Source organism: Schistocerca americana, chromosome X, assembly GCF_021461395.2.
Source record: "Schistocerca americana isolate TAMUIC-IGC-003095 chromosome X, iqSchAmer2.1, whole genome shotgun sequence".
NCBI classification, from domain to species: domain Eukaryota; kingdom Metazoa; phylum Arthropoda; class Insecta; order Orthoptera; family Acrididae; genus Schistocerca; species Schistocerca americana.
The window spans coordinates 518352370-518375765 of record NC_060130.1 but is presented as its reverse complement, the minus strand read 5'-3'; the positions used below and the strand labels follow the sequence as shown (position 1 = coordinate 518375765).

Here is a 23396-nt window from a genome sequence, read left to right as displayed (position 1 = left end):
TGAAGTAGGCCCCAACCTGATATTAATATTTGCAGTGTGGTTTTCAGGATGTAAATTTTCTTCGAGTACCAGTACTGTATTACCTCATGTTTGGTTCTTTATCATGGCATAATGCCATACATGCCAGAAGATGAAAACATGTATTTGAAATTCAGTGAACAGTTGAAACTAGTCAATAGTGTGGAATGAAACATTTCGTTTCAAATAAATTGACTGCCTAAGAGAGCAACATCAATGAAGGCCAAATCTCCTTAGCAAACTGACAAAATTAACTTCATTGTTCAGCAAGGCGATTCATGCTTGACCGCCAAAAATGCGGAAATAAAATAAAGTCAGGAAACTGAAACTAACAACATATTTTAGCCTCCCATAATAACATGAATATATTTTAATTCACTTGATAGTTCCCGGCCAAAGAAATCTGTTTCGTTTTCCTTTGGCATGAGAGCTGTAAACAAGAGGACAGTAAAATCACTGAACTTAAACGCAGATCACGTGGGGACTATCCCCCTCCCCACTACAACTCCGACAGCTCCACGCAAGTGCAAATATGGCAAGCTTGGGCGCACCAGAAAAATTTTTCCAGCTAGCATCTGGCTGCTTGTTGCTACTGCCGATACAGCTAACAGTAGCCAGAAGAGCGGAAAAGTACTGCTCATACATGACTCAACTGCGCATGAGCCTGCTGGGAGCTGCTCAAACAAACCTAATGTAAAGCTTGGTGTCACGTTCATCAGAAGCAGTTTGTTGTTATGAAGTATTGCATAGTCTTCGTCCTAAAGCCTTTGACACATTTTGCCGTTTGCAGACGCTTGTGTGTTTTGCACTGTGTTTTGTTGTTGTAAATGGCGGATTTCCTTTGCAACTTAAGTTTTGTTTTTTTCTCTCATCTGTTTTACTCGTGCAGTACTATTCAGCAATAGCAGGATATGGCTATATTCTTTGTTACAGTATCAGTTCTTACCAGGCAAAATTATAAAAAATTTAACTGAAAACTAAAACAATGAAAAATTCTCAGAATTCTAAAAAATTCCCCGATTTTTCCTGGTTTTCTCCCGCATGAAAAAATTCCCAGGTTTTTCAAATGTTCAAATGTGTGTGAATTCCTAAGGGTCCAAACTGCATAGGTCATCGGTCCCTGGACTTACACACAACTTAAACTAAGTTAAACTAACTTATGCTATGCCCGAAGGAGGACTCAAACCTCGGGCGAGAGTGGCTGCGCATCCTGTGACAGGACGCTTCAAACCGCGTGGCCACTTCGCGCAGCCCCAGGATTTTCCCAAATTTCCTGGTTGTCCCTGGGTGTATGCACCCTGATTATAAATTGATCTTTAAATAAATGAACAATTACTTTTTATTTAACATTACTGAAGCTTTGCCTCTCTCTTCCTCTATACTCTCTTGCGATAAATGCAGAGGTAACACGAACACAAAGCATATAAGACCATTTCTTTTTTTGTTTGGTGACTTACTCACTTTCTTTTTAAAAATAGACTGTTATTTGTCAAATGCCTTTCTCCATGAGAAATATTTGTCATTGTTCCTTAATTTTCTCTGAATTTCTTTCAGTATAAAATCATCACTGCAGATACTGCACATCACACTGAATTTATCTTGAGGATAACGTTTTATCCAGTCATATAATTTATTCCATTCCCACACCACTGAGCATTTCAGCATTTTGATCCAGACACAAAGCTCATTATTAAGTAAATGCCAGCTCATAAACATGGATGAAAAAGTCAACTAAAGGCTACTTACTGGCACTCAGTAGAAAGCATATACTTGAACAACAATAACAGTGACAACAGGTGTCAACAGACTGCAGTCAACAATAATAATTTAACAATGCCAAAGTGAAAATAGTTGAATGTGCCAAGGATCAGGGGGCTCCAATTGTCGCTTCCAGGAGGCCAGAGGGGTGCAAACCATGGTCTTTTCATTATCATACTTATTACAAATACACTAAGTAATCAATAACTACATTTGTATAAAAATACAGCTTCCTCCAATTTAGTATTACATGAATAATTAATAATAACAACAGGCATCAGAAAATGTACCACAAAATATCATTGCAAACTTTTTGGGGAGGGGGGGGGGGGGGGGGGGGGGAGACCTAAAGCAGAATATAAATCACTTAATGTAAGAGTGCTGTTATACAGGGCGAACATTAATAAAACTGCCAAACTGCAGGTATAGATTCCTGACTGGAAATAAGATGAGAAAAGGTCCTATGAACAAGTGTCTGGAAATGCAGCATTGCCATGGTACATGGTGGTGATGAATGACATTTCCTCTGACCATGTGCCATGTGTTGCAGGCTGGGTGATTGACATAGTGTACTGTAAGCAGCAGAATGATCCGGTATTCATGTTGGGAATAAGCCGAGATGGTGTTCGTAATACTGCCAAGCAGATGGAAATGGTCTAGAGACAGCATCCATATATTAAAATAAGTACTCTCTCACATACAAGTAACATCACAAACATTTCAAGCCCTTTTTTGGCTTTTGTGTAATCATGGGTCATTTCAGACAGACATACGTACAGGGAGGCAGCGAACTGTGTGTACATCAGATTTGGAGCTTGTACTAGGATTTGTCTCAATATCCTGTAGAACCTGGTCCTCCAAATCTCGTGTACACACAGTCTACTGCCTTCCTGCACATTCAATTCAGTCTGATAGGACCCACTACCACAAAAATGCCCTAAAAGGGCCTGAAATCTTGTGCGATAAGGTTCGTGTCTGAGGGTATTTGTTTGGTATAGACAAGCTCGCTCTCGACCGTTTCCATCCGCTTGGCTGTACACCAACACAATCTAGGATTGTTCCTGACATGAATACCAGACCATTCTGCTGCACCAGTCTCTCAGCCTGCAATGTACTGGGAATACAAAGCACAAAGCAAGTGGTCAGAGGAACTGTCATTCATCAGTGCCACCTACGATGGCAAAGATGCATTTCTGGACGCATGTTAATAGCAACTTTTTTCCTCCATTTCCAGCTAGGTATCTGTCCTTGCAGTTTGTTGGTCTTATTAATTTTCATTCAGTAGAATGTCTATCTTAACACTTAAAACGGAAATAACAAATATAAAGATATAGGTAATCACAGAAATACAACAGAACAGGGAAAAACCGCTACACTCTTCAGAAACATAAATGAACCACAAAGACGGTGATAATCTGGAAGTGCACATACTTCACTCTACAGTACAGAATTATACATTCAAACAACTATCCATTTTCTCTACTTGGAGACATATTAAATAGTTTTTGTTTTTGTTTTACCGCTCTACACAGCTGAAGCGGGATGCACTTGGATTGGATATGGGGGCATCATGTCCCCCTAGGGCATACAAGTAACCATTGGCAACACCAACTCCGACACCACCTCTGCGTTTTGCCATTGGTGCACAAGCTGTCCACTTGTTTGTGTGTGGATCATAGCACTCCACACTTCTTAGGCATGAACTGCCATCACGACCTCCAACAGCATACAATCTAAAAGAGAGAGCGTAATTCAAACAATAACAACTTCGATGTTATAACTTTGCAAAATAGAAGACATATACTGGGTTTTTACTGCATTTGGTGACAAGTGATGCCAAAATTTAAAAAGAAAATAAATTAAAGTTAAATGAAATTTATAATGTCCATATAGCTGTGATGCGGATGGAAGACTGTGCTACAATGTTTACAGGGAAGACAACAGCAAAATGAGAACATGTACAAGAGATAACGGACAACAGATTTAGTCCTATGCTGTCAATTCTCATTTGCTTCTGGATAATGCAAAAGTTAGTAATGATCCAAGTAACTGCTAGAATAAGTATTTAGCAAGTTGGAGACAGTTCTTATGAGTCGATACTATATCAAATATAGCACACGAGCAATTCACATTCTTCTGGGTGTATATTGTGAGGTGTAATGTAATTAACTGTCAGAGATAAACTTTATCTCACGCGAAAAGTACGATGCCCACAGTAGAGAGTTAAGGTAACTTCATTATGTTGCCATACAATGTGTTTAATTTATTTATTTATGAATATTTTCTTTTATGATAAATAATGGATTTGTTTGAGATGATAAATGTGGTATATTTATATGTATTTATTTATGTGTCTTTGGAGTGTATTAATGTCAGAAGACCAAAGAATCTGGAATGCAGGAATGTCTGCAACTTCCGGGCACATGTTGGCTTGCCCGCCACTTCTTTGTCGGTATTGGAGGGAGATGGACGTGTTTAAGTGACCAGTACAGTATAATGCAGTTTTAGGGTATCAATGTTCGAAGTGAAAATATTGTAGTTACTAAACAAAGAGTACGAATAAATATTATTTTTAGCCGAAAGTAATTCGAATCCGGTAGTGTTTATTTCAAACAAGAAGAAAACCCAGACCATGCTTGTTAGAGTAATGATTTTGCAGACAAAACTTCGAAAACCCCTAGACAAACGAGATCTGCAGTGTGTAATCTTTCAGCAGCTACTAATAAATAAGCCTTGCTGAAATTGTGCTGGAACTACTCGTATTATCATCAATTACAAACACGTGGTGCGAATGTGGTCTTACCACAATATACCGCGTAAGATTCCACATCATTCAGTTATCAAGAAACGAGATAGGTAACAACCAGTACAGAGGTCAACTATAATGCATCACACATAAGTGAAAACTAATATCAAAAGCTACCTGTTTTACACAAAGAACATTATTTTTGAACAAACAGTAATTCAGAACAACTTTTTACAAACACTTGAGAAACTTAAGGCTGAATGAAAAAATTATCACAATGAAAGCACGATGAACTGGACAGGAAATACAGCACATTATTGCACTAGTATTTAAATTACATTAAATTTTAAAATGCTTCTTCTAGCCTCTTTGGACACACATTTCACAGTGAACCACTGGCACTAGAATTACTTTCAAAAACTGTCTGCAGAGAAAGAAAGCAGTCATATCATTCCTGACGTTACATGATCGACTACAACAAAGTTGCATAAAAAAAGTGACAACAAATTAATAACATTACTCATATGTTTTGGAAAAACTTACCATCATTTAACTTAGAAGAGAAACAGAGTCAACAGTTCAGTATGGAAAGGATGTATCTTAACAACACGATGCCAGCTGGATAAACAGTGCCAGTACTGCATTTTGGCAGGTGAACCACGCTGTGGTGGGGATAGTGCTGGGTATGGTGAGTAATGAGAGAGAGAGAGAGAGAGAGAGAGAGAGAGAGAGAGAGAGAGAGAGAGGGGGGGGGGGCAGGGAGAGAGGGCTTGGGGGTGGGTGGCTAGCAGCTCAGAGGGTCATGTACACAGGTAAGGCAAATGATACAAGCTTATCGGAGCCAGTGGGGAGTGGCACACACTGAAGATTACATGAGGATGTGAATGTGGAGAGGGTGACAGGAGGGAGGTAGATGAAACTGTTGGATGGAGGATGCAGGGAGCAGGTGCAGAGGATGTATTGTAAGGATAATTTCAATCTGCGTAGTTCGAAGAAGTTGGTGGTGAAGGGAATAATTTAGATGATCCAGGTTGTGAATCAGCTATTGAAATTGCATGTTGTGCCAAGGGGTAGTCAACTTTGTTCTGGGCAACAATTTGGTGGTGGCCATGCATCCTGGTAGACAGCTGGTTGGTAGTCATACCAACATAAAAAGCTCTAAGTGTTTACAGAAGAGATGGTATATGACATGGCTGCTTTCACAGGTGGTCCAGCCTCTGATGGGGTTGGCCAAGCCTGTGACAGGAATGGAGTGGAGATGCTGGGTGGGTGGATTTGTCAGGTCTTGCAACATGGTGGCAAGGGTTTGGGAGTGGGAGTGGCATACGGAGGACTAGGATATTGTGTAAGTTGGGTAGATGATGAAATAGCACTTTAGGAGGAGGGGGAAGGATCTTTGGTAAGCTTTCCCTCAGTTCAGGACATTATGAGAGACAATCACAAAGACCTGGTGAAGAATATGGTTCAGTTGTTCCAATCCAGGCTGATACTGGGTGGTGATGGGGGTGCCCATTTGTAGCTGATTCTTGGGTGTTGTAGGAGGATTAGAAGTGTGTGAAGATATGGGACGGGGAACCTGTTTGTGGATTATGTTTTTGGGGTAGAGTATGTCTGTGAAATCCTTCATGAGACCTTCAATACACCGGGCAAGAGAGTTCTTGGCACAACAAATACATACATGGGTGGCTACGCAGTATGAGGATTTTTTGGTGTGGAAAGAATGGCAGCTTTCGAAATGCAGGTACTGTTGGTGGTTAGTGGGTTTAGTGTGGACAGAGTTGTGGATTAAGCCATCAGAGAGGTGGAGGTCACTGTACAGGATGGTGGCATGTTGGATAGAGGAGGACCAGGTGAAGCAGATAGGAGAGAAGTTGTTGAGGTTGTGAAAGAATGCAGGTAGGGTGAACCTGAATCACACTAGGGGGTTGGGAAATCTAAAAGACTAGGACGGTTTCCTCTACATGGCCCATAAACACGTTTGCTTAGGAGGCTGCCATGTGGGTGTCCATGGCTGTGCCCTGGATTCGTCTAAAACAATCACTTTTGACAGTTTCGATATTTAACTTTGATCAACATACAAATGTGTGCCAAACATTATGGCACCATAGCTTGTACCCTTTTCATCAGCAACTACTTTGATAACTTAACAGAAATTATGAAATTTTTTATATTGGTAATTGTTAATTGCTTATTAATTCCCTTGGAACAATTTACTGATACACTTATTTTCACAGACGGTGGTTCAAAAACAAATGTTACTAACATTAGCAGTACGACAGAAGTCCACATGCCATTGTGTACACATTTTGATCATCATCCCTCTAAAAGTTTGTTATGTGGTTTGATTGACATATGGGTAATTGCACCTGTTGTCTTACCTTTTTAAGTCTGGTCTAACATTCTTTAAATGACTGATCAGTTGACTTGGTCATGTTCACTGACAATAAAGGTTGAATGGACATTGTCAGAATATCTGCATGTACTGTTTAGAAGAGAGTAAAAGTCTCACTAAAATTTTTCCATGTATTTGACTACATAATCATGTTGTGATTTTGACAATTTTGACCACTGTTGCAAATGGACTTCATCACAAAGGCATAATTACAACTGTACCAGTGCCTTTTCAGCTCTAATACACATATGTCCTATATACCCTTATTATTCGTTAGTGAAAATGTGACAGACATATTCTTTGAACTGATGACAGGATTAGAGAGGAAGAGTTAACTTCCTATATTAATAGTAATTTTTATTTGAACTCTGATTAGTTGATCCTCTCCAATAAAGAGCAAGCCACTACTATGATGTAGTACTGCTCTCATGATGATCATCACTGGTGAAGACAACACAGTATACTCCAAGGCTTTCAGCACTATATTCACTGCTGTGTCATAGGGGATTACCGTATTTACTCGAACCTAAGCTGCACTTTTTTTCCGGTTTTTGTAATCCAAAAAACCGCCTGTGGCTTAGAATCGAGTGCAAAGTAAGCGGAAGTTCTGAAAAATGTTGGTAGGTGCCGCCACAACTAACTTCTGTCGTCGAATATATGTAGCGCTACGCAGGCATGCTTCGCAGGCACAAAGACAAATACTGGCACCAAAACCTCTGCGTCAGTAAATAAATTAAAAAAAAGGTGGAAGACGAGCTTTTTTTTCTCCGCCCCGAGTTTCGACCACTGCATTTTCATACATTATCCAACGAAGTAAATACAAATTTCGTATTGTTCCTCTTCGAGCGTAGCAGCATTTCAATGTACTATGAAAATCCGACTGGCAAGACTGTTTGGGATATTTGTCAACATGGCCAACTCTGCTTTCTGGATTTTTCCTAACTGTGAGAAGAAATGGTTGCTAATAGGAACTTTTATGAATTGTGAATTACATGCAGTATTCTCTTCACCATAAGAATAATACGAATATAAACATTTTGCCATGTATTTTTTCGTGTTTGCTGCTATCTCATTTAAATCCTGTCTGCCTAATAAACTACAAAACTAGAGTGAAACAACAGCAGACACGGAAGAATATACATACCACGTCATGTTTATATTCATATTATTCTTATGCCTAATAGTGATACAGTCAGAAATGAAGCACAGCAATTGACTAGATTTTTAAATCTAAGATGACTCTAATTTCTGCGCATAATGTAATGTACTAAAGAGGCGTCTGCAAAGATTTTCAAATGGAAATTTTTTTCGCTAAATTCTCGTTCAGAACATCTTCTATCATGCGCAGTCTATTACTTGGTTCTTGTTGATCATTATCAAAGAAAGCAGCAGTGTAAGTAGCAACGAATAGCAGTCTCTTGCCATTGTTTCGCTAATGAGACGATTCCTCTCTTTGTTTTTTTTTTTTTTTTAAGCGGCGGTAGCGTGCACAAAAGCAAGCCATGCCGCGAGCGGCGACAGGCCGTAAACCCTCATTTTCAGAATGCGACAAACAATGCATGACACAGTACAGTAATGCATTTTCAGCTTTGAGTGACGGAAACACCTATAACAAAGAGAACTGCACTTGTCAGATCAAAGAAAAATAAGCAATCAATTCAAACCAGACGAAGCACGTGAAAAAGGAAGGGTAACCGTATAAATACGGACGGAGCGCCTGACGCATAACAACGGCTACCTGGTAAAGATTAACTGCTAAGCTTACGACTTGAACCAAACTACTACAGCTGTATCGTCATTCATTCAACCTAAATTGTGTCTCATATTACAATAGACCAACTTTGTTTCAATTTGGAAGTGCGGCCTAAAACTTTTCTCTCCCCTTGAATTTCGAGTCTCAGATTTCAGGTGCGGCTTAGATTTGGGAAAATTTTTTTTCCTCGATTTCGAGTCTCATTTTTCAGGTGTGGCTCAGATTCGAGTGCGGCTTAAATTCGAGTCAATACGGTAGTCTCAGAAGTGCCTTCACCCATAGGCTGGCAACACTGACAGTTAAGATGATGATGATGACAACTTACACTGGTACATTGTCACTACCTCAATCACATCTCGTATTTCTTTCAAGGTCAATAGCAGCCAAACTAGTATGCAGTCTTCCTTGGACATACTCATTGTGATGTTTTGCCACTGTTCACTTGCTACATCACCCATACTGTTATGTATCTATAGTGTTGCATTAGATATGTGCTAAGAGTTGTCGTGTCTCACTGATGTATATGAATTCTTGCTTGCAGCAGGTCTCATGGACTCCAAGTGTGAGTGTGTTGTCAACAACATCTTTGGTAAAGCCAAGTACATTCTAATTTTGTTGGGCTTTGGCAGCTGTCTTGCCTCTTCTCCTCCCTGAAGCTTGCATTTTGTGTCAGAATAACGTCATGTACTGTTTTTTATCAAAATCATTCACTCTGAAAGTAAAATATCCCCTTTTTTTAAGCACCATTGCCTTTTGCATGAAACCACGCATGCTATTGGAAAACAGATGCTACTAGGGGTACACTAAGGTACCTCTATGAATGCAGCGCATTGTAGCAGCCACTAACAAATTTCAATGCAGTGAGCGGCTTGGAGAGTGCGGTTTGAGACTAGGGGATTCTGACACTTTTTTTATTTATTTATTTATTGAGAAAGTCATTGACAGTGAAAGTAAATATATCTCAAGTTATTGTAACATGAATTTGAGGTTTTACTACTGGTTTTATGAATGGTTTCAAAATAAAACCACTCTGCTCCGAGTGCATGTTTGATAAGTAAATTTATTAAATTTTAGGCCCATTTTTACTTGCTATTTAGGACCATAATTTGTTTTAGGCATTGTGGGTTAATGAAAGTTTCATGATGTGGTATTCTGTCTAGGAAAAGTCAAAATTGCTTTATCTCAAGAAATGATTGGGGGTGGGGGGTTGTTTGAAAACTGTAACTGTATATCCTAGTGGTTCCAAAGTGAAACAACAAACCTAAAACAACTGACTGTTTACTTTTTGCCATTTTCTTTTTATACTAGTTTCTTACTATCATAATAAAGGTTAATTCTCAGAAAAACTTTAAAATTATATTACATAGTGAAACCTACTCCTTAAAATAACTGACTGTTTACTTTTTGCTGACTTCTTGTATTTGTTGCTTACTACGATGATGATGATCAATTTTGCGAAAAACCTCAATGTTATGCCATTAGGAGTCGAAGGGTTAATGCTAGAACATAAAATAATGGCACAGGTCGAGAGAGAGAGAGAGAGAGAGAGAGAGAGAGAGAGAGAGAGAGAGAGAGAGAGGAGGGGGGGGGGGAATATAGTTTTTACAAAAAACTATTGGCTGAACACAGATATGCCACCAACAACAATCAGCTGAATGAGATTTTCACTCTGCAGCGGAGTGTGAGCTGATATGAAACTTCCTGGCAGATTAAAACTGTGTGCCCGACCGAGACTCGAACTCGGGACCTTTGCCTTTCGCGGGCAAGTGCTCTACCAACTGAGCTACCGAAGCACGACTCACGCCCGGTACTCACAGCTTTACTTCTGCCAGTATATCGTCTCCTACCTTCCAAACTTTACAGAAGCTCTCCTGCGAAACTTGCAGAACTAGCACTCCTGAAAGAAAGGATATAGCGGAGACATGGCTTAGCCACAGCCTGGGGGATGTTTCCAGAATGAGATTTTCACTCTGCAGCGGAGTGTGCACTGATATGAAACTTCCTGGCAGATTAAAACTGTGTGCCCGACCGAGACTCGAACTCGGGACCTTTGCCTTTCGCGGGCAAGTGCTCTACCAACTGAGCTACCGAAGCACGACTCACGCCCGGTACTCACAGCTTTACTTCTGCCAGTATCTCGTCTCCTACCTTCCAAACTTTACAGAAGCTCTCCTGCGAAACTTGCAGAACTAGCACTCCTGAAAGAAAGGATATAGCGGAGACATGGCTTAGCCACAGCCTGGGGGATGTTTCCAGAATGAGATTTTCACTCTGCAGCGGAGTGTGCGCTGATATGAAACTTCCTGGCAGATTAAAACTGTGTGCCCGACCGAGACTCGAACTCGGGACCTTTGCCTTTCGCGGGCAAGTGCTCTACCAACTGAGCTACCGAAGCACGACTCACGCCCGGTACTCACAGCTTTACTTCTGCCAGTATCTCATCTCCTACCTTCCAAACAGTTTCGCAGGAGAGCTTCTGTAAAGTTTGGAAGGTAGGAGACGAGATACTGGCAGAAGTAAAGCTGTGAGTACCGGGCGTGAGTCGTGCTCCGGTAGCTCAGTTGGTAGAGCACTTGCCCGCGAAAGGCAAAGGTCCCGAGTTCGAGTCTCGGTCGGGCACACAGTTTTAATCTACCAGGAAGTTTTTAACAATCAGCTGTCGGACTCCTCCGTCTGATAGGCACTGCTCATACATGGTTGTTTACATCTTTAGGCGGGTTTAGTGACATCTCTGAACAGTCAAAGGGAGTGTGTCTGTGATATAATATCCACAGTCAATGTCTATCTTCAAGAGTTCTGGGAACTGGGGTGATGCAAAAACTTTTTTTGATGTCTGTATATTTGCTAGCTGACACAAATAGGTGTGTCAGAAGTGCAAGTACTGCACTCTTTGCTTGTGTATTAAATGCTGACTAATATCAAACGTGAGAACAGATGATTTTGTGCACAGAGCTGTTACCACAAATAGACACCGAAGCATAGCAAGGAGGAACCACTCCATCTGCTATTACTCTGCACCTCTCAAATTACTACATTCTTTTTCTTAATTTTCACCTCCATATAGTTATACACGTCATGTATAAGTAGTGTTTACCTAAATATGGCACTATTCATACAACGTTTTATGTAAATTATTATTAAGAGGTTAGTTTTCAATCCACTAATTACAATGGTATTGCAAGTTTTGCTGGAGGCTATTTTAATAAAGAATAATTTATATCTGAAAGCACTACAAAAATGTGTAATGGTAAGACTAGGATGAGCTAATCAGCAGATTTGAGAGTACTGATACCACTCACTGTAAGGCCTGCATTTCATTCTTTTCAGTAATCTACTTCAGTTTTCCAAAAACCAATTACATTAAAAGCTATCTGTAACTAAAGTTCACACACACCCAAAATTACTTTTGTCAACTGAGCCAGCATCCCTTTAGATTCCAGGGTTTGCTTTAAAATTTTGTTGCCCCTATTCTTCTTAATCAGATACCATCCTCCATTATTAAGTTAAGTCTTTAATTAAAGAATTGATTAAATCAACAATTTCAAATATGGAACCTTTGCACAGAAGCAGGTAATCCACCACAGAGGCATTTATCGTGTGCTAATCAAACTGTACTGACAATTTTTATAATTTTCCAAATACCTACCTTTCAGCTAAACCAAATCATTACTGGAGTGTACACCTGATCTACATTATTAAATTTTCAGCATGCAGTTTTACAAACTATGATTCTCGATATCACAAAATATCACTACATCATTCTACAAGTACCCCTCCCCTTCCAAAGATCCTCAGTCCACATTTTGTAATCAAAGGAGCAACAGCCCTGTAGCAAAGTGTATGAAAGTCCACACCCCAAGACCAAATGAGTAACATATCCATGAAAGTTAGTGGCAAACATTCAACTGGATAGGATCTTTGTATAAAGTGTGTGTGTAGGTCTCCCACTCAATTAGCAGCTATTGCGAGTCCACGTACTGCTATCATTACATTAACACCCAGATGAAATTGCATTTACAATTATGAATACAATAACAGTTTCATGTTATTCACATCACTGGAGATCTGTGACTCACTTTGTACTATAATGTTTATTTCAGCCAGCATGTGGCTTATGTCTTAACTTTCATATTATGAATAACAGGGCAAGTATGTGCAGAAGATGATAATGTGTTGTATTAATTTTGGTAAACTATGATTTGAAAGATAATCAGGTTCACTGTCACCACTGGACTATTATGATTGCCATATTGAGAGTCAATTCAATGGATTATACAGTAATGTTATGTACAAGTGAACTGTGTACACAAGCTACCACCGAGTGTCACTGTTGTTTATAACATCAAAAAGTAAGGTTACTTTAATTGGTTGCTTAATGATAATTTGGATGAAAAATCGCATGCCAGATTTTGTTAAATTTACTCAGGGAATAATAGTTAAGAATTTTCAATTACTAGAGGCTGGTCATCACTCCAATGAAACTGTCTGATCTGAATAAATCTGGAATCAGGAAAAATTTAACTGAAGTATATTGTGTTCATCACTGAGCTGCACGATCACCAACAGCAGCAGTTTCACATTACAAGTCTTGAATTCTGCACTTGCCACCAAGGAACTTTGATCTACAACCAAGAACGTAAACATTACACAAAGTGCCTGTCCAGGTGAGGATTAGTCTCACCTTGGCATTAATTATCTTAATGACTGACAAAATTGGAACTGAGCGGTAGCAAACAGTAAATGTACAGTGTCAGTGAAATACTGAAATGGAAATTTAAATGTAAAATATTGAAGTAGACAGTTCACAGTGTATGAATAAAAGAGAAAAAATTAGTTACGGTGCTGTGCAGACAACACCGGGGATGGTGGTAAATCAAGGATCAGCCAACGGAAAATTTAGAAAGCAACTGTCATCTTTTGTAAACAAGGTCATTCATTGAAAGGACCAGGATGACAACACCATTTCAGCCAATGAGGAAACATCTTTGAGTGCAGAGGGTGCAGACAAATCAGTCTGACATAGAACTATGAACGAATTGGTGGGAGTGGCGAGACAGCTGAAACTAATATTGAAGAAAAAAGATATGGTACACTGTTTCTGTTTTCAAGTGTTATTTTAACATTGTCAAAATGAGTGACACGAAAGTAAAAACAGTGTTTGATAAAACAGTACAGGAAAGCATTAAAGTGATCTTCAGAATGTAAAGCTATATTTTATTGGTTGGTTGGTTTGAGGTATAAAGGGCCAAACTACAGGGTCATCAGTCCCTTTTTCCTGATGCAAGCAAGGCTCAAGGTACAAAAGCACGCAACACCACAACTAAAAAGGAAATGAATGGAACGAACAAAAACAGAGTAAACATACACCACATGGAAAACTGGAAGAAGGTATTAAAACCATAGTGCATATGGTCTGGGCTGGCTGATCACAATAATAAAAGAGGATGAGCCAGCCACTCTGCAACACCCTGAAGGACAGGGCAAGATGAACACACATTGGCAAAAGACGACTACCAAGACAAACAAATGCAAAGAAAGTGCGACAGAGCTAAAATGGAGTGAGGGTGGCGAACTCAGAGAGAAGGCTAAATGCCCACCCTTAGATGGTGTAATAACCAAAACCAACTGCGGGAACACCTTGGGCTGCAGATCGGAGCCGCCAGGCGAGGAAGTCGCCGGCGGTGGAGCACGCAGCATCGCGTAAACACAAGGACGAGTCGGACGACAGACCAACGACAACCGACAACGACCGACTATGACCGACACAACAAGGAAGAGATAAACAACGGAGGCTTGTAGAAACCACAACACCAAACACCAACAGTAAATCCACTCAGAACCAGAGCCAGGCAAATGTCAGAAACAAGCAACGACCAGAATTTAGTACCGCCGAGACAGAGACGCAATTCAGAGTGAGTACCAGACTGACTGGACTAGGGCAGAGCGGGTCCCTATATATGAAACCGGAGGGAGCGGCCATTTGCCGTGGTCTGCACGTGGTGTAGCGGTGGCGTCCTCGCTGCGCGAGAGCCACTGCGTGGAAGAGCCGCCGCGGGCGCGGAGCCCTCTATGGGCTGACCACGTCCATTTGTTCTGGCGTGTGTTCGACTTCCGCGGCGGGAGGTATTAGATCCCCCCCCCCCGAAATTGGTGCATAGGGGCGGAAATGCCCCGGACAATGCCAAGACGGGCGGAACGAGGCCATGGGTTGTGATACGTCCGGAGGAACCACTGGGGGAGGGGAGGGCAGACTGTCTGCGGCATCCATCAAGGTGTCACCAGAGGGCAGGGGGTCAGAGGGCATCTCTATACCCTGGCGAGGTGGAAGGGGTGTCTGCAGAGCCGGTGAGGAGATGGAGGTTGAAGGGAAGGACTCCGTCGCGAGGGACGTGTCCGCACCAGGAAGCAGGGAAGGCGGTGGAGGAGGAATCAAGGCGGGGGGCCGAGGGCAGAGTTGGTTATGGTGGCGACGCTCGAGCCCCCTGTGTGTCTGTACGGTCGTCACACGCCGCCCATGAGTCGTCGTCACCGTAGCGGGTGGCCATGCAGCTGTGCTGCTATAGGAGCGGGCCCACACGGCCATGCCTGGGGCGTAGCGGTGGGAGGGGCGAGAGCGGGGCCCAGAAGGGGATGGTGTCAGCAGGTGGAGGAGGGTCCGAGATTGTTGCCCGTTAAGGAGTTCGGCAGGACTATGACCAGCCACCGGCGTAGTGCGGTAGGTGCTCAGAAACAAGGTGATGGCTGAGGTGGTGGCCGACGGCTCCACTGATTTCATCAGCTGCTGTTTGAAAGTGTGGACCAGACGTTCCGCCGTGCCACTGGATGAAGGATGGAAGGGGGAGAGCAATGTGTTTGATACCGTTAGCTGAGCAGAAATTCTGGAACGAGGACGCCGTGAATTGGGGCCCATTATCTGTGACCAACGTGTGAGGAAGGCCTTCAATGGCCAACGCCTGGGCCAAGGCAGTGAGGGTGGCATCAGTGATGGTGGACGCCATGCGGACCACATATGGGTATTTGGAATAGGTGTCAACGATGAGGAGCCACATGGATCCTAAGAAGGGGCCTGCAAAATCTAGATGGATCCTGTCCCAGGGTTGGCTGGGTGTTGGCCAGGGCGAGAAAGATTGTGGAGGACTAGCCTGATGATGCGCACACACTGTGCAACCACGGACCAGGTGCTCAATGTCTCCATCGATCCCTGGCCAATAGACATGTCGTCGAGCCAACGCTTTCATGCGAGACATCCCCCAGTGTCCGCGGTGTAATAAGTGCAGGACTTGGTGGCGTAAGTCCGGAGGGATGACCACCCGACGGGCGTCCGAGTCCGTGGACAACAGGAGGACGTCCTCCATTACCGAAAGCCTGTGAGAGACGGGACGCCACGGGCTGAAGTCAGTTTTCAAATGTCGAGTAAGGTAGGGAGGCCAACCATGGGTCACATAGCAGAGGACTTGCCGCAGAATGGGGTCTCTGCATGTGGAAGCGACGATTTGCGCAGCTGTCACACGAAATCCATCGAGAGTCTCCCGGTGGGCAGAGTCGATGTGGAAGCACAGGACTTCCTGCTGGTCGAACACCAGATCGGGTCCTGCTGGGAGACGTGACAAGGCATCTGCATTAGTGTGTTGACTGGTGGGCTTATAGCGGATGACGTAAATGTAATTACACAAGAACACCACCCAGCGCTGAAGACGCTGAGCCGCCCGTTCTGGGAGGTGCGAATGGGGCCCAAAAAGCGACACTAAGGGCTTGTGATCTGTGAGGAGGGTGAACTGCACCCCAAACAGGTATATGTGAAATTTCTGAACTACAAAAATAATGGCAAGAGCTTCCTTTTTGATCTGAGAGTAATTCCTTTGCACAGGGGTTAATGTCTTGGATGCATATGCCACAGGTTGTTCTGACCCATCCTCATTCCTGTGTGCCAGGACTGCCCCAATCCTGTACGCTGAGGCATTGGCCGCCACCACCAAGGGACGATCCGGAGAGAAAGGCGTAAGGCAAGGGGCAGTTTTCAGCATCGTCTTCAGGCGGGTGAAAGCCTGATCGCAGGAAGTCCACGTGTAAGGTACCCCTTTGCGACGCAGGCGATTTAGGGGATGCGCGAGGTGGGAGGCTTGGGTAAAAACTTTAAGTAATAATTGACTTTCCCCCAAAACACCTGAAGTTCGGATAAGTTTTGTGGATGGGGAAGGGCATCGATGGCTGCGACATTGCGGTCCGAAGGGCGAATGCCATCTCTACTGAGCCAATGTCCTAAGCACTCCACTTCTGGTTGAAAAAAAAAAAAAAACAGCACTTCTCCAGCCGGCAACGTAAACCTGCAGCCTGCAGGGCGTGAAATAAGTTACTGAGGTTGCACAGATGTTCCTGGCACATGCGCCACGTGACTAAGATACCATCGAGGTAATTGACACAAGCCGGTATTGGTTGCGTAAGTTGCTCGAGATACCGCTGGAAAATCACAGGGGTAGTGGAAATGCCGAACGGAAGACGTTTGTATCGCTAGAGACCGAAAGGCGTGTTGATGACGACGATAGCCTGCAATTCCTCATCCAAAGGCAATTGGTGACAGGCTTCTGCCAGATCAATCTTAGAAAAGTACTCGCCACCTGCCAGTTTAGCGAGAAGGTCTTCCTGTCGAGGAATGGGATAAGTTTCGACCAAAGACTGAGCGTTGATCGTAGCCCCAAAATCCCCACAAAGCTGAAGCGATCCATTGGGTTTCTTGATGACCACTAAGGGTGTTGCCCAGGCACTCGATTGTACTGGCTCGATAACCCCCACAGCCTAGAGCCAATTGAGTTCCAGCTTGACGGCCACATGCAAGGCTACCAGAATAGGCCGAGCCCGACAAAAGCGAGGCCATGCGTTCGGCAGCTAAGTGATGTGTGCCTGGAAATCGGAAGCGCAGCCCAGGTCTGCTGAAAACAGGGAGGAAAAGGACGCGCACAGATCGTCTAGGTCCTGAAATGGAACCGTAGTTGAAACGAACTGCACTTCGTCTTGAATGGAAAAGGCAAACCGTGTAAACGCATAAAGTCCAAAACTGTCCGAAGCCGACGGGTGGTCCACCACAAAGAGCGTAAGGGACCGGGGAATGTTTTTGTAGATGGCCATAACAGAAAACTGTCCACGGAGAGGGATGGAACCGTTGCCGTAGGCGACCAACCTCCGAGAGGGTGGGGACAAGTCTGGAGACCCGAGACATGCATACGTCGTCAGATTGACCAATGAAAGGGTGGCCCCCGTATCGACCTGGAAAGTGACGTCCTCGTTAAAGATGCGTAGGGTGAGGAATAACTTTCGAGCCAATGTGTCGGTCCGAGGGGCGACTGCCTGTAAAGCATGGACGGCCTCCTGTTGGCCTGCAGGGGTGGGACGGGTTGAGCGGCTACGACAGACTGATCGAAGGTGGCCTTCTTTCTCACAGAGCGAACAGGTCTTCCAGCGATGTGGACAGTCAGCTGGAGTGTGGGCCAAGAAGCACTGGGGGCACAATGTGAGGGGGCCACGCGGCCGACACCGAGGGGCGACAGCGGTTCGGACGCCATAGAGACATCAGACAGCGAGGAATCTCGATGGCGTTGCCCTCTGGAGACTGCGCCCCGTCGAAGGCGGAAGGAGTGGATCATGAAGTGGACTTGACCGTTGCCACCTGGGGGCCACGCCATGAGATGTTCGTTCGCCGCTTGAGCAATTTCGAAGGAATGGGCAATACGCAGAATGTCTTCCAACGAGGGGTTGTGCAACTTTAACGCCGCAGTGCGGATCTCTGGATCGGGCGCCAGTTGAACGACCACATCCCGAATTAACGAATCTGCATATGACGGCTTCCACTGCTGATTGGTGCACGTGAAGTTGCATTTGCAGCTGGGGCCTTGCAAATCCGTCAACCAGGAACGGTAGGACTGACCCGGCTGCTTGTGGTATTGATGGAATTCCAAGCGAGACGCAACCACGTAGTATCGCTGGGAATAATAGTTAGTTAGCAACACACAGATCTCGTGAAAGGAGAGAGCCACAGGGTCGACCAACGGTGCCAACTTGTGGAGCAAAAAAAACGTGTCTGGTGAGGCCCAAGACAAGAATAACGACTGCTGCAGAGAGTCATCCGACATCTGAAAGGCCGTGAAATGTTGTTTCAGATGATGCAGGTACGTTTCCCAATCCTCTTTTGCGTCGTTGAACGGTGGGAACGACGGCGGACGTGGGAACATGTCTGAAAGCGGGGCACCTGGGAGATGAGGTGGGAGGGAATCCCGCTTATTGACCCTGTCCGAGAGCAACTGCACCGACGTCTGTAAGACCTCCGACTGCTGCTGCTGCTGCTGCTGTCACATGAGCTGCTGCTGTTGCTCTAAGAGAGTGAGTAATCTCTCTTCCATACTCCTATGTTCCGTTTACCTCGTCACCAATGTAGTAACCAAAACCAACCGCGGGAACGCCTTGGGCTGCGGATTGGAGCCGCCAGGCGAGGAAGCCGCCGGCGGTGGAGCACGCAGCACCGGGTAAACACAAGGACGAGTCGGACGACAGACCAACGACAATCGACAACGACCGACTATGACCAACACAACAAGGAAGAGATAAACAACGGAAGCTTGTAGAAACCACAACACCAACAGTAAATCCACTCGGAACCAGAGCCAGGCGAATGTCAACAATGAGCAACGACCAGAACGCAGTACCACCGAGATAGAGACGCAATCCAGAGCGAGTACCAGACTGACTGGACTAGGGCAGAGCGGGTCCCTATATACGAAACCGGAGGGAGCAGCTATTGGCCACAGTCTGCACGTGGTGTAGCGGTGGCACCCTTGCTGCGCGAGAGCCGCTGTGCAGAAGAGCCGCCGCGGACGCAGAGCCCTCTATGGGCTGGCCATGTCCATTTGTTCTGGCGCGTGTTCGACTTCTGCGGCTGGAGGTACTAGAGATGGTATGATAAAAAACCTCCAGAAATAAAACGTAAAACTAAATCTTCTGTTGAGGCATTGTTGCCCAACATAGAAGTTAGGGTGCTGGGAACGTAAAAATTCTGCTGCAGAGAGGCTAAAAGTGGGCAGTCCAGCAAGATGTGGACGGCAGTCATATGTGAGCCACAGTGACACTGAGGGGGTCCTCGCGATGGAGGAGGTAGCCATGTTTTAATCTGCCAGGAAGTTTCATATCAGCGCACACACCGCTGCAGAGTGAAAATCTCATTCTGGAGGTAGCCATGTGTTAGCCACGTATGGCCAATGCGGAGCCAGCAGAGAACCATAGAGTCCCTGCAAAAGGCCTGCGTGGAGGTCTTCCACACATTCGTAGTCTCCTTAAGGGAACGTAGTTTGTTGTGCATACTGAGGCTATGCCATTCCTTCTCCTAAAGTTGAAAAACGTTGCGGCGTAATAATGATCACAGGTCAGTTACAGGGATGCCGATCTGCTGAAGCAGTTTCCGTGTAGCCTGTTTGCAAGTTCATTTCCTGGGATTCCGACGTGGTCTGGGGTCCACACAAACACAACGGAATGACTGGACCGTTCCAGGGCATGGATGGACTCCTGGATGGTCGCTACCAAAGGATGGCAGGGGTAGCAGTGGTCGATAGCTTGTAGGCTGCTCAAGGATTCAGTACAGAGAAGAAACGGCTCGCCAGGGCATGAACAGATGCACTCAAGAGCACTAGAAATGGCCGACAGCTCTGCAGTGAAAACACTGCAGCCATCTGGCAAGGAGTGCAGTTCAATATGTCCTCTATGAACATACGCGAGCTAATGTGACCATCAGCCATCGAGTTGTCACTGGAAACAACTACGTGGTCCCAGTACATGTCAAGAATTGAGAGGAAGCGACAGCAGAGAGCTACAGGGTTAACTGAGTCCTTAGGACCATGGGAAATGTCCAGGCGAAGTTTTGGCCTAGGTCTACACCAAGGAGGTGTATGTGAATGGACCTCGAGTACAGGTAATAAAGGCAAGGACTCCACTTTCAGACAGAATCTCAATCTTAAGCCCTGACCTGGGCCTCCGATGCGGGAGATGAACCGCCATGGATGAGAAAAGGAGACAGTAATTCGGATTCTCAGGAGAACTATGAATGTGTGCAACATAACTGGTGAGCAGTTGTACACGCCCGATATTCAGTGCAGGGACTCCAGCCTCTGCCAGGATGCCGGTCACCGGACTCATCCTAAAAGCTTTTGTCACTAGTCGAATGCCACAGTGGTGCACTGAGTCGAGTAGACGCAACTCTGAGGGTGCCGCCGAATTGTAAACCAGACTCCCATAGTCAAGGCAGGATTGAAGAAAGGCTCTGTGTAGCTGCAGCAACGTAGAATGATCTGCACCCCAGTTGGTGTTGCTCAGGCAGCGGAGGGCTGCCAGCACTTCCACTTCAGCTGACGAAGATGAGGAAGCCACGTCAATCGAGCGTCAGAAATCAGTCCTAAGAATTGGTATGTATCCACTATAGTGAGGGGATCAAAGTTCTGGTTCTGGATGAACGGTACAATGCCAACAGAAGTGCATGACACACGACTTTGCGGCTGACAAATGGAAGCCGTGGGCTAGAGCCCATGACTGTGCCTTGTGGATGGCTCCCTGTAGGTGCCCACTTGGCAATACCAGTACTGGAGGAGCAGTGCAAAACGCAGAAGTTGTCTGCATACAGAGAAGGTGAGACTCACAGCCCGACAGCTGCTGCTAGATGTTAATTGACACTAAAAATAGAGATACACTCAATACAGAGCCCTGCGGAACCCCATTCTCCTGAATATGAGGGGGAGGGGGGGGGGGGGAGGGGGGGGGGGGGACTATGGGAGGCACCAACTTGGGCACAGAAAGTATGGAGCAATAGGAAATTCTGGATTAAAAATCAGGAGCAGGCCCCAGAGACCCCACTCGTATAATGTGGCATGGATATGATGTCACTAGGTCATGTCGTAAGCTTTCTGCAAATCAAAAAAGACAGCAACCAGGTGTTGGCATCTGGAAAAGGCTGTTCATATGGCAGACTTTAGGGAAACTAGATTATCAATGGTAGAGTGACCCTGACTGAAACCACCCTGGCATGGAGCCAGTAGGCCATGTGACTCCCAGGTCTCAACACAACTGCCGACTTATCATATGTTTAAACAGCTTACAAAGAACGTTGGTGAGGCTGATAGCTATCCACATCAAGCAGGTTTTTACCCGGTTTGAGCACTGGAATGATGGTGCTCTCGCACCACTGTGATGGAAAGACGCCATCGCACCAGATCTGGTTGAAGATGACGAGATGTCACTTATAGTTGGACGAGAGATGTTTGAACATCTGACTGTGGATTCGATCTGACCCAGGAGCTGTGTTGGCGCAATGTGTAAGGATGCTGAGGAGCTCTCACTCTGTAAATGGAGCATTATAGGGTTCACTGTGATGTTCAGTGAACAAGAGGGCTTTCTTTTCCATCTGCTGTCTGAGGGTGCAAAATGCTGGGGGATAATTCTCCAACATGGAGGCTCAAGCATAGTGCTCAGCAAATTGCTCGGTCATTGCGTTTGTATCGGTAGATAACACGCCATTGACATTAATGCCAGTAACACCTGTCAGTGTCTGGTACCCACAAACACATCTGATCTTCGTCCAGACTTGGGAAAGTGATATATGGCACCCAATGGTCGAGATGTACCTCTCCCAACACACCTGTTTCCGTCTTTTTATAAGCTGGCGAATGCGGGCACGGAGCTGTTTAAAAGCTAACAGGTGCTCTACGGAAGGGTGCCGCTTATGTCACTGCAGAGCTCACCTATGCTCTTTAATGGCCTCAGCGATTTCCAGTGACCACCAAGGTACTGACTTTTGTCGGGGGCACTCTAAAGAACAAGGGATTGTGTTTTCCACAGCAGAAACAATCGTTCTAGTGACCTGCTCAACTACCACATCAATGGCACCATGTGGGGGAGATTCAACGGTGACAGTGGAGGTGAAAGCTTCCCAGTCTGCCTTGTTTAAAGCCCATCTTGATTAGACATCCAGGGGAATGGCACTGGGGGAGTGGCAGGAAGATGGGAAAGTGGTCAGTACCACATGTCATCGTGGGCTCTCCAGTGGACAGATGGGAAGGAGTCCTGGGCTGCGGAGGGATAAATCAATGGCCGAGTAAGTGCCATGAGTCACACTGAAATGTGTGGGGGCCCCAGTATTTAAGAGGCAGAGGCCAAGTTGAGACAGGAAAGTTTCGACATCTCTGCCTCGGCCAGTAAGCACAGTGCCATCCCACAAGGGGGTTATGGGTGTTAATATCTCCCAAATGTAGGAAAAGTTTAGAGAGTTGATGAATCAGTGCAGCCAATGCATTCAGGGGTACTGCACCCACTGGAGGAAGATATATGTTGCAGACAGTTATTTCCTGCGTTGTCCTTATCCTGACAGCCACAGCTTCAAGATGGGTTTGAAGTGGCATAGGTTCACTGAATACTGAGTTCAGGACACAGACGCAAACTCCACCAGACACTCTATTATAGTCAATATGGTTCTTGTAATATCCCCTACAGCTGGGAAGGGCAGGGGTCCGCATTGCCAGGAACCAGGTTTCCTGGAGGGCAATGCTGAAAGCAGGTGTAAAGCTTAACAGTTGCCATAGCTCAGCCAGGTGGTGGAAAAAACCACAGCAATTCCACTGGAGTGTGACATTATCGTGAGGCTGGGAAGGCATTAAGCATGTAAGGAGGCAGGTTACACCTCAGGATCACCTGCTGCCACCAAT

At 44.9% G+C, this 23396-nt stretch overlaps 1 protein-coding gene and 1 non-coding gene across 3 annotated transcripts in view; one reads left to right on the top strand and one right to left on the bottom strand.

Annotated features, from left to right (window-relative positions):
• Window positions 1-23396, bottom strand: part of LOC124555516 (kelch-like protein 5) — a 318356-nt gene that overhangs the window by 9866 nt on the left and 285094 nt on the right. For both annotated transcript variants that reach the window (XM_047129462.1, XM_047129463.1), the window contains one exon: window positions 3297-3509. In XM_047129462.1, coding sequence (XP_046985418.1) covers window positions 3297-3509 — 213 coding nt within the window. The remainder of the gene's footprint in view (window positions 1-3296; window positions 3510-23396) is intronic.
• On the top strand, window positions 11213-11287 carry Trnas-cga. The gene has a single exon. It is a non-coding gene; the product is annotated as a tRNA-Ser (tRNA).